The following is a 19,416-nucleotide window of genomic DNA, read 5'->3' on the forward strand; positions in this document are numbered from 1 at the left end:
CTCTTCATCCAGGGGGCAGCCAATGATGACAGCAGGCAGTAACAACCTCATGATAGATGGAAAACAAAGCCCAAGTGGATCCCATCCCTGTATCCCTCACAGCCACACAGGGAGAGGACAGGATTTGCTTTCTTTCCTCTTGGTGCAGTTGTTACGTCGGTCAAGATTAAGCCACATTCAGATCCAGATCTCCATAACTTAATAATGTTAAGCTCTGTAGAAAGGTCCTAAAATACAGTCCTTAAATATATGTGTTGTCTTTTTCTTTTTTTAATTTCACATTCGTCATAATGTGTCATGTTTTCAGCACATCAATAATGTGGCTATGTCTTTTGAGCTCTGGGGATGAATTAGTCCTCCAGTTTGGTCCAGACTGAAATGTCAACTGTTGAATGGATTGCCATTAAATGTAATGACATCCATGTGCCCCTTGGGATGATAAGTGATGACTGTGGCAATATTTTCACAATAGCAATGTATTAAATGACAAGAATAAGACAGTGTGGCAATCATCACCCCAATCTGCAGGTCCACTCGTCTTTACAGAGCTATATCGTCCAAAAGCTCAACAATAAAATAAATACTACAAAAAATTAAATATGAAATGATTCATATGACTTCAAACATGATGCAATTGGTGAGGAAATGACTAAGTGAACTTAAATCATTTCAACATTCCTCAATTTAGCACACCGACAGACGCTGTAATGGATGTTCTCTTGTTACAAAGGAAACCGTTTTAATCATCATTCGTCACATTCTGGGCTTGTCCAGAACTCTTCTCACTCCCGAGCATCTCAAGCATTATACAGCTGATGGACAGCTCAGTCCAGCTGTGCAGGGCACTTGATATGTGTCACTGTTAGTTTGTGGTTGTCCCTGGAGACAATCCAGAGGGCCAATGCAGGTAAAGGTCTGCAGCATCAGAGCTACTTCACCGGATACACGCATGAATGCTGCCTCCACATACAGTTCAACAAGATAATGTATTAATTATTGCGAGCCCATTGGAAAATAACTAATAAATACATTTAAACCACGTTTCAAGACACCAACAGATACACCAGAGATATTTGCTTGGGTTCAGACCTTCCCCACTATCTTGATACATTATCACGAAAACCCCAAACCTTGTCTTCCTGCATCAAGCTTTTTTTATGTTTAATGATTGTGCAGTTGACTATCATGTCACGTTGTGCGCTTGGCTGTGGAGATACCTTCACAAGAAGAGAACTATATACTTTTTTTATTTATACGGACTCTCTTATTTCTTCTCAATTTTATAACTAGTGTTCGCTGGGCTGGATCCCAACACAAGCTTACCACTACTTTGCATCACATATAATGAAATACATAGTAGATACAGAAATATTGGTGTGGTGCTGCTTGTGTGTGCGCATTGACTGTACGCGTGACTCAGTTATGTTTGCTGCTTGTCTTCTCTCGGATTGTTTTATTTTGCTCCTCTCTTGAGATTTCCCTGAGATCAACCGATTATATATGTTTTCTTTTCAAAGGATCACCTGCAGAATGTGTGAAGTAGCTCTGACAGATTCTTTGAAAACAAGAAATTACATCAGCAAGGTGTCTCACCCCTGATAAACTTCTTGACTCCTTAGAATAGCCGAAGAAGATTGCCCCCACATTCTCTTCATTACTCGCTAGCATCCTAATCGTCCGGCCCGTTGTAAATATACACAGCGTATAAATAGAGGATACTGAGACCTGAGACATTTGGATTCAGTTCCGAGGAGGAACAGGTTTGTGTTCTGCTGCACTGGATGGTTTGGTGCACGGTGTCCATGACTGCGGTCAGGTCTGAGGGGTATGCGCACAAAATTTAGACGTGCTCCTGCCGTCACTGCTGCACCGCAGGCTCAGTGCAACATTTCATCTGCTTAATGGTGGATTAAAGCATCCTGCGAGTGGATTGATATAGGCCGGTGCTATCACTTGTCTTTAAAGGAGAGCGGAAGCCCATGGAAACAGGCTGGATATAGCAGCTGGATCAGACCCAAACACTGGGCAAAACATCACTGAAGATGGAAATTATAAAAATATTATATGGCGCATGAAATGAAACAGGAATCTAGATCCATATTTATAGGTTCTTCAGTGATGAGCTGAACCCACACACAGCAATTCATTTTACTTCATTGTGTGTTAAATAGCCGATGTTTTTATCTTAACCACAGTAAATTAATAAAAAGATGAATCCTCCATTAATCTTCTGTTTAAGGTTCAATTAGCACCAACAATGACCTTACTATACCTCTACTACAAGACACCAGTTCCACAATCAGAAAGCCGGCGACTGACCCAGGAATGTGTACAGCACAGTCCCGGGGGGGATTCCTGTCCATTAACACTCACTTTGAACTAAATGTGTTTGCACCTGGAGCTCATCTTTGCACTTACAGTAAAATGAGTCGGGGGCGATCGAAAAGAACAGTTGATGAAAGTCAGCAGGGGAGCAGCAGAAGAACAGCATGGTGGTCGGAACAAACGCTAATTGACCTAATCATTATTTTCTGAGGCCAAAGACGCACAAGAAAAGTTATGTCTGTGTATTTCAGTGGGTGCAAGTATATACGGTTTATTTATCTAAATCAGAAACTTCTGAATATCGTTAGTGGATAAAGTTCTAAATGCATTATTGAAGGTTACATGGTGTTATATAATGTTAATCAAGCTAGGTTAGGTTTCTAAGCAAAATAATCATTTAAAATATCTGGTAAAAAGGAAGATTAGTCAAGCTTGATCAGAACCTTTATACAAACTGTAAATCCATAATTTATAATGGTATATAATTGCAAAAAACATATAGGACATAGTTACAATAGTTTTATTTAATACATTTATGTCATTCATGGAAATTGTTGAGCATAACGAAAAGTTGAACGACTGATTGGGAACAGCATGGAAAAGCAAAATGCGTGATCTACAAAAAATAACATTGCGTCCTAAATTGAAACAAGAGCACCGATGTATTAAAGCTGACAAACCTCTATTAACTTGTTTATTTATGGATCATACTAATCATAGTTTACAAATACCAAAAATATTGTTATGTGACAAAATAACAATAATTAAGGTTGATTAATGTAAAGTATTTGTCAGCATATTTTACAATATTACAGTTGTATTTTACTCTGTTAATATGTAGCCAAAGAAAGAGTTGCAGTTGCTGCCAAAAACATTATAGACAATTATATCTGCTTACACATCACAGTGTCTTATAAACCATTTATCATACGTTTATATACCGTTTATTAATGCTAAATGTGTGTAAAATGTGTCGTACTAGTACCAAAAGTAATTATACATTTAGTTTATAAACCCAGTAAATTGTGATTGTTTTTAAAACACAAATTCAGTTCAATCAGCAAAATGCTGAAAACGCTTGAAGCTAACGTTTAACTTTGAAAAAGCTGCTGTGTCACAATACATTTGTTTCCAACAAGGAGGAAACAGCCCACTAGGTTTCTCACACCTACGAACAGATGTGTCCGTCATCACTGCGGTCACTGCTTCAATCTGAAAGACAGAAAAAAAAGGCCCAGAACAATGAACGTGTCCCACAGTCACACGTCCTGCAATCACCTGCTTTTTCCACTTGTAACTTCTGCTTTGACCAAGTTTATGTGGCCTTTACCGTGACCTTTGACCTCCATGGAGAGACAGCTGTTTGAGGGAGATGATCACTAACATAATCCTTCTCCACATCTATTGATGTGATTTATGCTTAAACCAATAAGCGGCTGCAAAAAACAGTGTTACCTTGAGTGTTATCTGACAGTGGGACAAGGAGGGTTAATCTTGGGATTTATCCAAATATTTGTTTGAATAAATACATAATTAGCCATTTCTATTACGTTTTACACTTTACAACCTTCAATTAAAACGTAAGGGCTAACTGGTCTGTTGCACTTTGACAATCATTCAAACTCAATCGTTTATTTCAAAGTGGTTATTTGTTCTCTCAAATTTGTCACGAGCTAATCTGATCTGCATCCAATATAAAGGGGTTTGGTTATAGATCAGTAATGTGACTACTGAGGCTCAGGTTGCAGGTAAGACTTCACATTGATCTTAGTCTACACAGTTATGCCAAGTTGAGCCACAGGGGTAGATAGGGATCTGTGGAGACCAGTTAGCCGCTATCGTGAAACCTGGCTGCTGAAAGATTTGGAATTCCAAGGGGGATTTAGTCGTGTGGAAGAAAATGCTGAACTAAATCCCATGCAAGGATGTTCCTCTTTTCCAGTCACTTACAAATAGAAAATCTACAAATGCCATTCAGGTAAAACAATAAGAGTTTGTGAAAAACATTTTTGAGGTTTTGTTCTGTCTGCTTCCTTAAGTGACATCTGAAGTAAACAAGATGTTTCTAACAACCCTTTGTGAGGGGGAAAATGAAAACTTTAATTTCGCTTTATTCTCTGCAGCTGAAATTATGTCATGTGTCACTGAATTTAAAATATATGTATTTTGTGAAGTGATGAATGTCTTTATTGGGGCACAAGGGGCGTGCACAAAAACAGAAGTTGGAACAACTGGAGCGATAAAATGAATCAGAACTGACGGATTGATTATTTCAAGGTTAAGTTTCCTGAACCAGACGATGTTGCTCACAGAAAACAATCATGCAGTTTTATAGTTTCGCTGTAAATTATTTGATTATTAGTTCAAGAATTCTGTCAAAATAAGTAAACATGTAAGGAACAAAATCCTAAATTTATTCAAGTAGAACAGAAATATAAGTCATACTCTTATTAATTTAAGATAGTTACAAAAGTGTAAAATATTTATTTAATATTTTGAATATCTGATTTAGTCTTGATTTACTTTGTTTCTGAAATAGAGTCACGATCAAGTTTGAATTAGAGTGATACAAATGGTATAGAAAACGGTATACGGTTCTGGTTAAGGTCAGGGTTAAGTGCCAGTCGCACCAAACTTTTGCAAACTCGATGAATTGTAATGCATTTCGTTGTGGTGAGCAGATTTACTCGAAGGGTCAAAGTAAATCCATACATTTGCGTGTAATGACTTCAACTTTGGTGAACTTTCACACATGAATTTGTGCCGCTGACTGATAAAAAGCCATCATGACAGTTCTGACCTTCAAGGGGATGAAGGGCTTGAGAGGCAAAAATGGAGAAAGTTAAATTATTCGCTTTGTTTGATTTTATCATTAAAATAAACTGCATTGACTTAAGTCAAGTCAATCAAACTGAATGTCACAAATCACAAATTTGCCTCAAAGAGGTTTTGCAATCTTTAAAGCGAACGACATCTTCTATACTTTGACCCTCGTTTTGGATTAAAAAAATACTTACTGTTACATTAGCGACCAAGCTTAGCAAGCTAGCTAACGCCTTCGATAACTCTACGCGAAATGAAAGGAATCCCGAGAATAAAAAGCCAGGCGGAGTAAATGGACCAGAACCATGAAGATAGAAAGAAGCTTGGAGAGCTGTTTCGACTGACTAGAGTCATCATGTTCCCGGCTGGCCAGCCTGTTACAGTACAGCTACAATAATTTACCAACTAGCCCAGTCATTACATCACAACGTCCCACAGGATGAGCTGAATCTGATGAATGTCAGGGGTTCCCCATCAAATTTGGAGTATCAGCATTGGATAATTATTTTGCAGTGCCACCTGTTACCTTGTACTGATACATAGTGTCTGTTGTGGTGTAGATATACTCATCAGGCTCATTTTCCCACTGTTTCAACATGAATGTTTCAACATCAACTGAGTAACATCGAACGAAAGGACACTACAGTTTTAACACTTTTGGGAACTTTCATCCAGCATCATCTGAGATTCCTCCTGAGTTCACTTTACACTGTGTGTGAAGGACGAGAGACAGAGATGTAATGAAGGCCCGGTGTGACAGTTTGCCTGAGGAATGTGGAGTAGATGCCGGAGGCGATACCAGCAGGTGAATGAATGTCCGTCTGTCAGCAGGCCTCCTGATCACAGTAGTCCTGCCAACTGCACAAAGCCAGGCCAGGAATGTCTAAAGCAGCCTGGAAAGGACAACAGGAGAGGAAACTGTCCCTACGACTATAGACCTCATGGGGTTCAGAGTCGTAGGTCACTGAAAGAATCAGCTGCGTTGGGATCTGGGCCCGTCGACATGAAAGTGGACGCATCTTCATGCTGTGTTCATCTTTTTAGAGTCAACTTTACCAAGCTAGCTTCTTGACAATAGTGGAAGGTAAATTTAGTACAGATATGTCCCAACCGACAGCGTGATTGCTTACTTTCACAGTAGGTTTCGTGATTTCTACAATTTCATGACAAATATGTTTTGTAGGATTGTTAATGCACATCCAAATTTACAACCTGATTTATTTGACATAACAACCTATAAATAACTGATTTGCTGTGGAGATTACAAACTTGAACACACATCTTTGTGTGGCAATGGAGAGATAAGTGATTTCTTTATTCTCTGCAACATAATGTTGACATTGATCTAATCATTTCCCGGGGGAACCAGCAACACAAACACGTCTTAAAAGGCTTGTGCACCGGTAATCATGACAAATTTCCAAACCACAGTAACCTGTCATTACTTCGACATCAACTAGACAGATGTTTCCTCTTTATAGAAGATGAGCTGCAAAAAAAGAAAAAAAGCATTGGTAACCAGGCAGAGTAAAGGCAACACGGTCAATACATCACAAAATGTCAAGGGTGCGATTGTTAGCAACTAACCCACTGTGACTCGACATCGTGGGGCTGGAGTGCTAACTCTATTTCTGTGATCTCTAGAAATTGTTCCACACACACACACACACACCTCCCCTCCTTCCTTTCCTTCTTTGAGAGACTGGCAGCGTGGTGTAAAGAAGTAAAACATGCACTACTAAATTGAGCCCTTTAAATATTTTGCGGGCCACCTGCCAAAGTATGGACTGGAGTACAAAGGAAGAATCTAGAAAATGTGACACTATTTGCAAAATAGGGAAGGTCAAGGCTTGGCATGATTTGACATCTCTTAAAATAATAGGATGTAGGTCAGGGAAAGTAGAAGTATTCATTTTACCGTGCTTCCTGTGACAGGATAGAAAGAAACGTACAAAAGCGCATGCTTGAATATAAAATATAAAAGTATTGGGTGAATGGCGGAGAAGGAATTCTTTACCTTAAGTTGACATTGAGCTCAACCAGTAAGCAATTATTCATGTGTCCGTCCACATTTCTCACAAATATTGTTTTTCTGTTTCTTCAGGTTCTGTCACGTGCAGTGGCATTTGTTGAAATGCATCTTGGTTTGCGCTGCAAATCACAACAGCCGCTGCGCATCCAATTCTGCAGAGACTTGCTCAATGACAGGCAAAGAATGTGAGCCAGTTGATTCTGACATTGAGGCCACATTATTCTCCTGCAGTCACTGTGTACCCTTTAATTAGGATTGTTTGACCTATGACCTTTGGACCAAGAAACCTCTGCAGGCCGAGGAAGCGAAGCACGAAGAGGACACGCACCCAAGTTGGTTTTGATAAAAAGGCATGAGGCAGGAAGCTAACCCGAGAGGCTAACATACAGTATGCATTCAAGCACACGCTGGTGTTCATGTCGAATGACATCACGCTGAAAGGTTCTGCATTGTTTTTTTAGTTTGAAGACGATCAGATTGACCTCATTTGTCACTGTCTGAGCCTTGTTTTCCTCTTCACAAAAGCATGCCATGACCTCATAAGGGGCTCAGTTTCACAAACTCAACTAAATTGTTTCTTGATGTGGCTTTAAAGTGAAGTCGAAGTCAAAGGTCAAACTTCACTCATTCTCTTCATATTTTGTCCAATAACGGACACTTGTATGCCTGGAATGACGAGAAAATATTTTTTACTGAAGAGCGACAAGTTTAACAAGTGAAACTGAGCTCTTTGTTCAGCTTTACCTTTGCCACAGCAAGTTGTACCGCCAACAGCTCTGTTACTGCCAAAGACTTTCAGGGATTCAACTACAAATACAACCTGATTTCCTTTAAAGCCCTCAAAAAGTTAAAGTTCAGAAAAAAAAGAAAGTGCAATGCATAACTCCTTGTAACACTGCACCTTTTGTCTGCTGCCAGTCTTTATGCTAAGCTAAGATAACTGGCTACTGGCTTCAGAGAGTGGTATCAATCATCTTATCGAAATATATATATATATATATATATATATGGCACTAAATAGCGCAAGTTAGATATTATTGGAATGTTCCGGACCTTTACACGAGGACATTTTCTCAATCTGGACCTTTTGGAATTTTAATTGAATACCCCTGCAGTATATGATACCTAAGTTTTAGAATGTACGTATGTAAACACATGAATGTATAAATAAACACAGTAATGAATAAATACATGAAATATACAAATAAATAAATAGAGATACAAGGATCTGACTTTTTCCGTCCTTATACCGATAATGAAACCTGGGTTTTGTGTACCGAGTGCCAATCTGATACCAGTGTTATTAATCAACTGTATGCCTCACTGTGTGGAAGTTCCTATGATCATTATTTTATGACTTAAACATTGCTTTCCTAACTTTGAAAAACAAAATTAGATGAATAAATACATAGATAAAAATGTATTTAATTGTTATTTATTTAAATATTGGTATCCAATCTGAATAAATAAATAATATTAACGATAATTAATAAGCCGTTCCTCCCAATCACCCCCCGCCAGGTTTCTCCGTCATTGCCCACGTGAGCGTTGAAGTCCCCCAGGAGAACTATGGAGTCGGTAGGCGGCATTACCTGAAAATCCAGTGCGGTGCGGCGGCCTCGTCCTGGCTGTCCGCCGTGCGCCTCCGTGTACCCAACTCTCTTATGACAAGAAATAAACCACAGATGCAGGAAGCTTCCCCTCACTGTTGTTATAAAGATCCTGCATTCACCACATTGCACTATTGTTGTCCTGCACACGCTAAATCTGCGTTTACACCTGTTGTATCGGCCAAGGAAATTGTGACTTTTGCTGTAGAAAGCAGGAAAAGGAGACAAATTGCTATGAAGCAAAACGCGTCAATTCATATGTAAACTCTTTTTTATCCTGAGCAATGAAAAGACATACAGTGTAAGGACTCATTTATGATCGCAAGACTACATACAAAGGCTTTTGAGTAATACACAAAAACGTATTGTTCAGCTTCAGATCTTTGACCCTCCTCGGCTCCATGACCTAGCTGTCTCTGAACCAAAACCAGCAGCCCCTTCACAAAATGAGAATCTGCACATAAAACAAGTTGCTTCAAGCTAACAACTAACCTTGTTTGTCTCACATAGTCAAATCTCACTCTGCCGCTCTCTTTCACTTGCCTCCTCCGCGCTGTGAAATATTCATCCGAGGCCGCACAGACAGTTTCCTCCAACATTAGCTGTCAAACATGAAAGTTGAGCTCTGACTGGAAAATAACACAGTAAAGTCCCATGTCTAATTATGCTGGTTTAGTTTATGACCTGTCAGCTCATATCCATTATCCACAACTGCTGAATGGTAAGCCGCCTTTTAACTTCAGTCTCCAGCTTGCTCATCACTTCCCAGACCAGGTGGGAATGAGTGAAGAGTTCACTTTTTCCTTTTCTCTTCTCTGTTTCAAATAGCGTTATTCACTGTTTTATTTTGGAAGGAAGACTTATACTGAGAGCTGCAACATTTCAGTCTCTCACATACCAGGGACATGATTGGCATTTTCTTTAATTATCACCTCCAGACTACAGGCAAATACATCTCAATTTAAAATTCATCACCACATGTTTTCAGCTTTTTGGTTGGTATTATTAGACACCACAAAAGTAAAAAAAAGGTAAAACAAAAAATATGTAATTGCTTTCCATAACTTTGGATCATGTTTTGTATTAACTGTTGAGATCATACAATATACTGTATATCAATGTATGTGGTGAAGAGAGGGCTTGCCACCCACCCAAAAACTCTTGGGTAATTAATTAAATAATTATTTTCTGCAAGCGGAAGGATCTCTTCACATCGGAACTTCTGCTTTTCTTTGGTAAACGTGACACCATCAGCCAGAAATACATGACGATTCACTTCAAAAAATGCCTTTGGCAGAAGAGAGAGTAGCTGTTCTCAAATATTCGAAGCTCTGCATCAAACTGATCAATACAACAAAGGAATGAGATGGTGAGAGCATATTCACATGTCCAAGTTTTACGAGCTAAAAGTCAATTGAGCTGTTATTTAGGGTTTGATTTTAATCATTTTGTAAATGAATTATTTTTTTTTACTAATCACATCAGGGCTTTTATACAGTACCTTTTAAAATGAACACAGAAGTAAAAGCACGTAATCAAATTTATGATGGCTGAATTGAATTCAGATGGTGGACTTTTTTCTCTCCACAGACATGTTGACACGTCATAGCAGGAAAAGCACAGGTGAGATTCAAGTATTCCAGTAAGCTCTGCCAATGAGCCACGATGCACAATACCAGGTCCTCCCCCATCGTTAATGTTATTAGATGCACCTGTGCTTTTCCTACTATGACACGTCTGCTGCACATGCTGGCTCACTGTCACACTGTCATGGCTTATTCAATACAAACTGATCCATTATTAGTGCTAACAGAAACACCTGTGGGTTTCTTACTATTAATGACACGTCAAAATGGGTGCAGTTGGACGGATATCCAAAGGCAAGGCAAGTTTATTTGTATAGCACATTTCAACAACAAGGCAGTTTAAAGTGCTTCACATAAAGCCATTAAAAACATCAAAACACAAGGCAAAAGAAAAGGAGATTTAAAAACAATTTAGAACATTGATTGAAACATTAAACACATTCATTAAAACACTGAAAAGCAGTGTAAGAAATAAATACAGTCGTAAAATGCAGAAATGCAGAAAATTGATTAATATCCTTGAATCTGGTTCAATTAAAGGCAGCAGCAAACAGAAAGGTCTTCAATCTTGATTTAAATGAGCTGAGGGTCTCAGCAGACCTGCAGCTTTCTGGGACTTTGTTCCAGATATGTGGAGCAGAACAACTGAACGCTGCTTCTCCATGTTTAGTTCTGACTCTGGGAACAGAAAGAAGACCGGTCCCAGACGACCTGAGGGGTCGGGATGGTTCATAAGGTAGCAGCAGATCAGAGATGTATTTTGGCCCTAAACCATTCAGTGCTTTGTAAACCAACAGCAGGATTTTAAAGTCAATTCTTTGTTGGACAGGAAGCCAGTGCAAAGACATCAGAACTGGAGTGATGTGGTCCACCCTCCTGGTCTTAGTGAGGACTCGAGCTGCAGCGTTCTGACGGACTTTTTACAGAGACCTGTAAACACACCGTTACAGTAGTCCAGTCTGCTGAAGATAAATGCGTGGACAAGTTTTTCCAAATCCTGTTGAGACATAAGTCCTCTAATCCTTGATATATTCTTCAGGTGATAGTAGGCTGATTTTGTAATTGTCTTGATATGGCTGTTCAGGTTGAGATCTGATTGAGATCCGGGCCTCACATCCTGCAGCACATGATGATTAGACTGAAAGGGCCCATGTTAGCACTGGTGTGAGAGGAATCTCACCCATCAGTGGCAGAAGGAGGAAGGAATGATGCCAAGTGTGGTTTACATAAGAATTTAACGGAATAGAGGTGCATTAATTAAGTAAAAGAACGACTGCTTCCCCCCCCCCCCCAATTACTTAGAGCATATAGACGTGTAGATGAGCATGACGATTGAGTTTTGACCCTGAAAAGGATCGTTTCAATTAAGAAATCTCAACTCAAGAGCCACGAGCTTTTCCACTTATGAGCTTTTCCCTTCATCCGTGGATTGAGTTGGTTATAACCTAAGAGTGGTCGCATCGTAATGTAGATGGAGACTGTGAAACGCAGTTAATAGATTGGGAAAATGCTAAAAAATGGACCTTGATGTCATATTATTGCCGACAGAGCTATAGCTACTTCACACAAAACAATTATTAAAAAGAATCCATGAGCAAAGCAATCAAAAGTAAAGGAGTAACACTTTGAATGATGCACACTTTATAATTTCAGATTTAATGGTTGTGACTTCCCTATTTAAATTTTTTAAATTCAGGATGAGAAGCTGTAACACAGCACTCCCAGTGGTCATTTATGATGCCTGCCGACCTGCAGGGCAGGGTGGGGTGGGGTGGGGGGTTACACCTGAGCAGCTGCAGCAGAACGTCTGTCCACTGTGGTCTTACCAAGTTCCTCAAGAACGGCACAGGGGCAGATAGGCGAAATGTCTCACACCGGACAATCGAGAGGAACGTCCCAGAAGTTGATGCTCCTCTTCGTATCTGTTTAAAAGAAGCAAGGGGTTAACAGAGGGTGGGTTAAAGATGCAAATCGTGACGTCAAACTGAAGAAAAGACGAATATAATGTGACCTGATTACTTTCTTGGACTGTAAGTTAGACAGAAGAGTCGACGAATCCTCAAGTATGGAGAGGATACAGCAACCAATTACTAATAACCAATAATATTTTTTGAATGTCGGCAACAAACTTGGAAGAATCGTTTTATTTTGCACAATACATTTCCACTCAACAAGGTATACACCCAGAAAATGAACAAAGTGAATGATTGCATCGTTCTTGTTTTTGTCACCCGATTAGCGGAAAATGTGTTGAAATGAGGCATGTTGCAGTAAGTTGGAACTGAGCTATGAACAAAGGAGCCGTCATGCTGTCATTATTCTGCCATCTTAACCACCAGTCAGGTTTACAGTAGAGTCAACAAACTTAGATCACCACTGTCCTTTTTCAATCCTAAATGGGTGAACACATACAGCATAACCAGCAGATGAGTGTGACTGTGAGATAATGAACATCTCAGATAGTACGAGGAATAACAATGACAAACTTTAAATACCAACCTCGAGTCTGACTGAAGGCCGCATTGTTGCTGTTGTTCTCGTTCGTCTCCTTCAACGACTCCACAGAGGTCTTGTTGGAGACGGCGCCTTCGTCATCGGTTTTCTCCTCCACACTCGGCTCCACGGGTGCGGGGGGACTCTGCTCAACGACGTCCTCTTTGGGTTTGTCCTCGGAGCTGTCTGGGGTTGGCACCGGAGCCGCAGACTCAGCGCTGGGATCAACAACAGATTTACCAGCCTCAGCTGTGAAGGACAACAAAAGCAAACCACATTGAGTTTTCATGAATACTGTTTTTCCTACACTCTAAATCCAGTGACACAAAGAACAATATGTGGATGAATTAAAACAACAGCAACAGATTAAGTCATAATGGAATAAACTGGAAAAACCCAACATTTATGTCGTGCCTTTTTAATAGGAAGTAGGACAGCGTTGTTGGGACATACTTTTAACTTCTATGACATTGCAGATTTGCTATTCACATTCTGTACTTAGCACCCACATAATAACAGTATTTCCACCCACATAGCCTCAAGCGGTTACACATTCTCTGACAGTCAGGGGGGGGATTTCTTTCGGGCGAAGGCATTTCAGGGGGCCACCATGTTGTTAATGAGGCGGCTGATTACTGACCAGTTCCTAATGAGCCACAGCCATGCAGCTGTGGGAAAGTAGGGCGGACCCATCATTATCTGACCCAGGGTTAGGTGGAGGGAAAGGGGAGAGGAAGGTGATCGTTGTTCTTGAATCTAGATATTCTGTCATGAGTAAGATGGCTCCTCGAGCGACTTTCCAACCGTCAGAGAATCATCATGTCTGTCTGTTTTTTTTGGCGGGTGACTAGACGCATTACTACAGGTGGACTCTGGGCAGCTTTACATTATGCTTCAGTAAAAGACTGGACACGTGATCTGTGGTTGATACTTTGTGTTATGTTAAAAAGTCATTGCTTTAAATATTGTAATAAATAGCTCGATACCACTCACATGTCCGTGCGTTATGTACTGAGATAGAGGCAGGTGGCAGTTATCTTCACTAGAAGCAGGGGGAAACCGCTAACTTGGCCCTTTTCCAATTTAAAAAAAAAATGAATTAACACTTTGGGAACAACTGGGTGCAGTAACCATACAGAGTTTTTCACTTAAGGTAAGTTAACTTAAGTTAAACGATTAAACTCTGATATTTCTCAACAACTATCAGATGGATTGCCTTGTATTTATATCTCAATGACACTGTTGTTTATGTTGTAATGGAAAGAAGAAGTATTTGCAATAAACCCACAGGAAGTGACAAATCCGACTGCTGGTGAAATGAGCTTTTCCTGCTCCACTTCTGATGAAAGTTGACTAACCACTGACGTGTTTGACCTTGTTTGTCACTTTAGTATCCTTGGGTATAAAATGACACAGACCAGCCATGTTGTACTGAACTTTGCGGGAGAATCTTGTATCGGATTGAGTAATTCACAATTTGCCAAGCGTAATTGAAACACGTGAGCTAGAACAAGTGGGTTTGAGTGCACTGGATAAGCAGTCATCATCAGCCAAATCTGATTCTTCTTCTTGCCACCAAGTTGAATCCAAACAGCAGAAGAAGAGAACCATTTGAAAGGTATAGCTGTCTTTCAAAGCGGCCATCAGCACTGTCCATTTCAACAGAGTGGCCCAGGGCAGGGAGGCAAGCCCACACTTGAAATGTTCATTTGACCTTTTCTCATTCAGCCTGGGAAGACCTCTGAGTAAAACAGGAATACTTAATTCATTCTCAAACAAATGTCAATTTCAGAACAAGGCAAGAACAAGCACTTATGCTTTCATACATATTACACTATATGTCTAGTTAAAGATTTAGCATAAACGTATAAATTATAGAGGCAGTTATCTTGAATTCACAAATATTTACTGAACATCAGGATTTAAAAACGTTCTGACTTGCTACACATGAAGACGACTTTGGTATGTTTCGTTTCATACGTTGGTAATTTCATAATTACACTGACAAACACTCATGTTATGTGGCAAAATGACCACATGGTCAAGAACCACTGAAGGAGGTGTGAGTTGTCAGCTGCAGTTAAGGCAAACTGAATGAGCTCGTAATTTGTTAACTTGGCTTGCATTTCCACCATGTGGTAGACATGAGTACCGCAGGCCACCTGTTCAGCCTGTCCCTTATTACAGTAAGGAACTGTTGAGTGTCAGGTGTCCTCATCTGACCTGAATTCATCTGCAACAAAGTTGTTTTTCAAGTCAAGCTGGAGTCAAGCTGCTGTGCAGAATTCAGATTTCCTTCCTATAAAATTCACATGTGCTTACAATCAATTCATAAACATGTGGTTTGGAAAAGTTGTATATGGTAAAAATGTAACATTATTTTATTTCATATTTGCATTAGGCTGACAAATTAATACCTGGAGTGGAGCGCAGCATGTTTTCTATTAAACTAAAATATTCTGTATGCATGCTGGTCATTAACACGATCTTACAGTACTTCAGTGTTCATTTAGACTGTAGAGAGAGCAACAACGGTACTTCCTTTTATTCTGTTTAACTGATCTTGTGAAAGAGGAAGGAAGACAGCACACGATTAGCCCACAAAACGCGTACAAGTTCACAACGTGATTTGCTAAAAACAGATATCTTATCCTGGATCTCTGAGCACCATCGACACAATAAATAGTGCTTATGAGTCAGAGGTTTGTTCTTACCTTTCTGCTCCTCCTGTACTTCAAGTTTGGCCTCTGGTTCCTCCGGCTCTTTTGCAGTTTCTGTACTTTCAAAGGTTTGCAGACCTGAAAAGCATACATGGATCAGGATTTATACTATCAGCAGCACAATTTGATTAAGTTGGAAGGGTAATTGTTTTCTTTTATATAAATGTGACACCTCCTCTGTTGATATAGTTGGTATACAATAATGATGCTGTGTTGGACTGACCGTTCTGAGGCACAGCATCAATCGACTCCACATAGTTGAGAGGGATGTTGGTTTCATCCGGTCTGGAGGTGAAGTCGACGGAGTTACGCTGTAAAAAGATGGGATTCAGAAACACACCAATAGTGACACAAATGGAGGGAATGGTTTGACATTTTGGGAAATTAGAGGATTGATAACACTTTTATGTCTGCGGGCGGTTGTTTCTGCCTCTCTTTAGTCTTCATTCTAATCTACGCTAACGTGAGTGTGGTATCAATTGTGTCGTCTAATTCTGAAGAAAGTAAATGAATAATCTCATTTTCAAAAATATCAAACTATTTGTTATTTGGTACGTTAGTGGAGACAAATGGCTAACGTTACTTACCCTTCTATACCGTTGGAAGATGCAGGCAACTCCAAATCCAAGGACTACGAGGACGATCACAACTAGGATGATAATGCCTGAAGGAGGTAACACCGTTTGTAGGAGTGTTTACATTGCAATGTGGCCCCAGACAAAGACGCAACGTCCATCTACTGTTTATGGCTGAACTTAAAACACATTGTGGTTTGATATCACTTGATATCTTGTGCTGGAGCACATTTAAGTGGAACTCACCGGTGCTGTCAACTGTTGTCGATGTAGCTGGCTTGGCAGTGGTCTCTGTAAAAAGATATGTATACGGTTTACATTTCAAAAGAGAAAAACAAATCGAACAATGCCCTTTGACCTGAAGTTAGTCTGAATGATGAGTCAAATGTCACCTTCTATTCATAATACACTCAGAAGGGAAAGCTGCTTCCAGACTTTATCAGTGTTCAACTGGTTTAAAGCTGCTTTAACAGATTTGTTTTGGCCACTTGGGGGCAGCAAAACAAGCTGAAAACAGTGACATTAATTTCCCGACAAAGATGACATATCCAATGCTACACTTTCAGCAGACACAGAGCAACATTTGCATTCATTTGGAGACGTGTTTCTGTCCACCTGATGCAAGTAAGTCCAACATTTACTGTCCTTTGTGTATGTCAACTCCAGAGAGAATATGTGGTCTTTAGCAGATGCTCCACTGTGTCCACCGCGTGATACTAGTCGCTGACTTCAGCATCAATTATATTCATCACTGTATCCAATTTTAACTTGTATATTTCTTTTTTTTCCTGTCATTTGTCATCGCACAAAGTGATGAATGTGGTTCATGCTGAAGATAAATATAATTGTAGTTGTTTACTTTATACCTATTCCAGGCTATCTGTATATTATACCTGGCATATATGTTTGAGTTTTACTGTTATTGTACAAGGAATATGTCCCCACAGTATCACAATGTTTGGTAATGTACCAACGGTCAACTCGGACTAATTAAGAAACCCCAAATTGAATATAGTTTATTTCATCAGCAGTCTCAACTCACTTTTGTCCTTGAGCTTGTTGTTTGTTGTGGTGACAGATGTTGTGGTTTTAGAAAGATCTTTGGGTTTAGGTGTGGTGGCTGGGGGTGTGGCTTCTTTGCCACTTTTAGAGCTTCCCCCACCTGAATCATGTTAAGCACAAGCAAACAATGATTCAGACAGGAACGATCATAAAACAATGAAGACATGATGATGAATCGGCTGGCTATGAGGGTCCAAAGCATCATTTTTGGGTAATCCAACACTTATGTACACGCATAAGGCAACATGAATAAGCTCTCACCGTTCTGCACTGTTGTTGAAGGTAAGATGGCGCTGTCGCCCTTGGTGGTGTTCATGCCAGTGTAGTTGGTGGTTCTGGTGACATTGGCGGTGGCGTCGAGGGGTGTCACAGTGGTGGAATAATTGCTAAAGTCATTTGAAGCTGTGGAAAGCCAGTTCCCTGTTGTTGTCGCAATTGTTATGTCAGGAGCCACAACCAAACCTGCAGGAAAAGATACACAGCCTTATCAAAACTATACACAAAAATGATCGAAGCTTGAGCATAAAACATTCACAACAAGTTCAGATTCAAGAAACTTCAAGTTTTTCTTGGTCTGTTTGTCTTGTGTTTGTTTTATTGTGTCTTTGCATATATAAAATAAAGAATTGATCACATTGATCACACAAAAATAGACTTTACTGCAGAGTAATTTCTTTGCTGATCTGTAAATCAACCCTGGACTGTGTCATCAGACTTACAGTAGCTCTGTTAACTCTAAGCCCGAAAGGGAACCAGCTATGTAAGTTCTGTATATTAAGGTGTGGCCCTGCTTGTCTTATGATGTTTTACTCATAAACTCTGGCTTCAGGCTTTTCAATCCACTAAATGAAGCATTCAATTTAACTTTCATTGCATTTTTACCATCTACAATGAATTACTTAAAAAATACAGAACATCATACCAGGTTCTCAGAGAAACTTTCATATGGACAACAAAACTTAACACTTTGACAGTGATAAAAACACTGATTTAATACAGCTTAATCAGGTGCATTTAAAAAATAAATGGATACAAATATAAAGAGCCTTACCCAGGAAAAAGAAGAAAAGACCGATCGGAGGCATTGTAAGTTTCGTTGATGGTAGCAGCAGGTGGGGATTGTGTAGATACACAGAATATGTATTATAAAAGCTATGAGCGCAAAGGTGATGCGTTCATACGCTGCTTTTCTTCCTCAATGCCCCAGAGTGTTACGTGCTTAGAAAAAAAATCCAAAAGAGGATCAACGGCTCTGACCACAGCAGGATGCATCTAAAAACAGTGTTGCTCAAACGGTGTAAGTGGGAGGAAACACACTGTTGGTACACTGCTTCAGAGTCAACAATACGAGTACTCGTCTATTTTGGTTCACTGTAAATTTAAAATCAATTCATTAAATGAACGATATGGCATTTTTGTGCAAGCTGTGACACCTGTGAGGGCAAATATTTCATCTATTATTGACCTCTTAGTGTTTGACGGATTCATTTGTCAGTTTGTGATTTCAATTAATTTCCACTCTGCAATACATTGTGATGTTATAAGACAACTGTGAGTCTTTTTCTTGAGAAACTTAAAGTGTTGCAAAACAGGTTACTTGGTGCAATTGTTCCACTGTTGTCAGTAACTTTTCTGCTCACTAGATGTCGCTGTGACAAAAGGGAAAAACTCCAGATGGGGTTTAGACAGTTGTCTTCTTTTTTTTGCTGAAGGTAAATTTAACTTGAACTAAATCGATTTCCCTCTCTCGTGAGAATAAAGGCAGTACAAAAGGTCCACAAAACATATAGGAACCTTGTATTTAAGTTGCATTGCATTTAAAAAAAAAAGATCAATAACAATATGTTGAGGCAATTGTTTTGGAGGCTGAGGAAGATATGATGGTGGTGAGAAAGCAATTAGAGATGCAACAATCAGTCGATTAATCGATCAACAGAAACAGAGTCGGCAACTAATTTGACAACCGACTGATAACTTTATTAATTTATCAAGGAATAATGCAATAATGCCACATTTTCACTGGTTGCAGCTTCTCAAACATGAGGTTTGATACTTTTCTTTGTTGGATATGAGTAACTTTGGGTTTTGGACTATTGGTCGAAATGCAGAAAACATCTTTTTTTGGGCTCTGTTGGGAATCATTACAAGATTTGTCACTTCTTTCTGGCCTTTTACAGGTGTGTTATTTGC

General features: G+C 39.6%; 1 protein-coding gene across 1 annotated transcript; it reads right to left on the reverse strand.

Moving 5' to 3' along the window:
- Positions 1 to 10,679: 10,679 nt before the first annotated feature.
- On the reverse strand, positions 10,680 to 18,416 carry LOC306784302 (uncharacterized protein). Its single transcript, XM_079278210.1, has 9 exons — positions 18,278 to 18,416; positions 17,488 to 17,688; positions 17,207 to 17,326; positions 16,411 to 16,455; positions 16,177 to 16,253; positions 15,813 to 15,900; positions 15,584 to 15,667; positions 12,876 to 13,118; positions 10,680 to 12,298 (listed from the first exon to the last, which is right to left on the reverse strand). The coding sequence occupies exons 1-9, from the start codon at positions 18,309 to 18,311 to the stop codon at positions 12,246 to 12,248; spliced, it is 945 nt and encodes a 314-aa protein (XP_079134336.1). The 5' UTR covers positions 18,312 to 18,416; the 3' UTR covers positions 10,680 to 12,245.
- Positions 18,417 to 19,416: the final 1,000 nt, after the last annotated feature.

The sequence above is a fragment of the Melanostigma gelatinosum genome, assembly GCF_949748355.1.
Source record: "Melanostigma gelatinosum genome assembly, chromosome: 11".
NCBI lineage: Eukaryota > Metazoa > Chordata > Actinopteri > Perciformes > Zoarcidae > Melanostigma > Melanostigma gelatinosum.

Coding starts and splice junctions, on each gene's coding strand:
- LOC306784302 (XM_079278210.1), bottom strand. CDS start 18,311: ATGCCTCCGATCGGTCTTTTCTTCTTTTTCCTGG. Junction 17,689..18,277: donor TCTTTTCTTCTTTTTCCTGG/GTAAGGCTCTTT, acceptor CTTTTCCTGCAG/GTTTGGTTGTGGCTCCTGAC. Junction 15,901..16,176: donor TCTTCCAACGGTATAGAAGG/GTAAGTAACGTT, acceptor ATCTTTTTACAG/CGTAACTCCGTCGACTTCAC.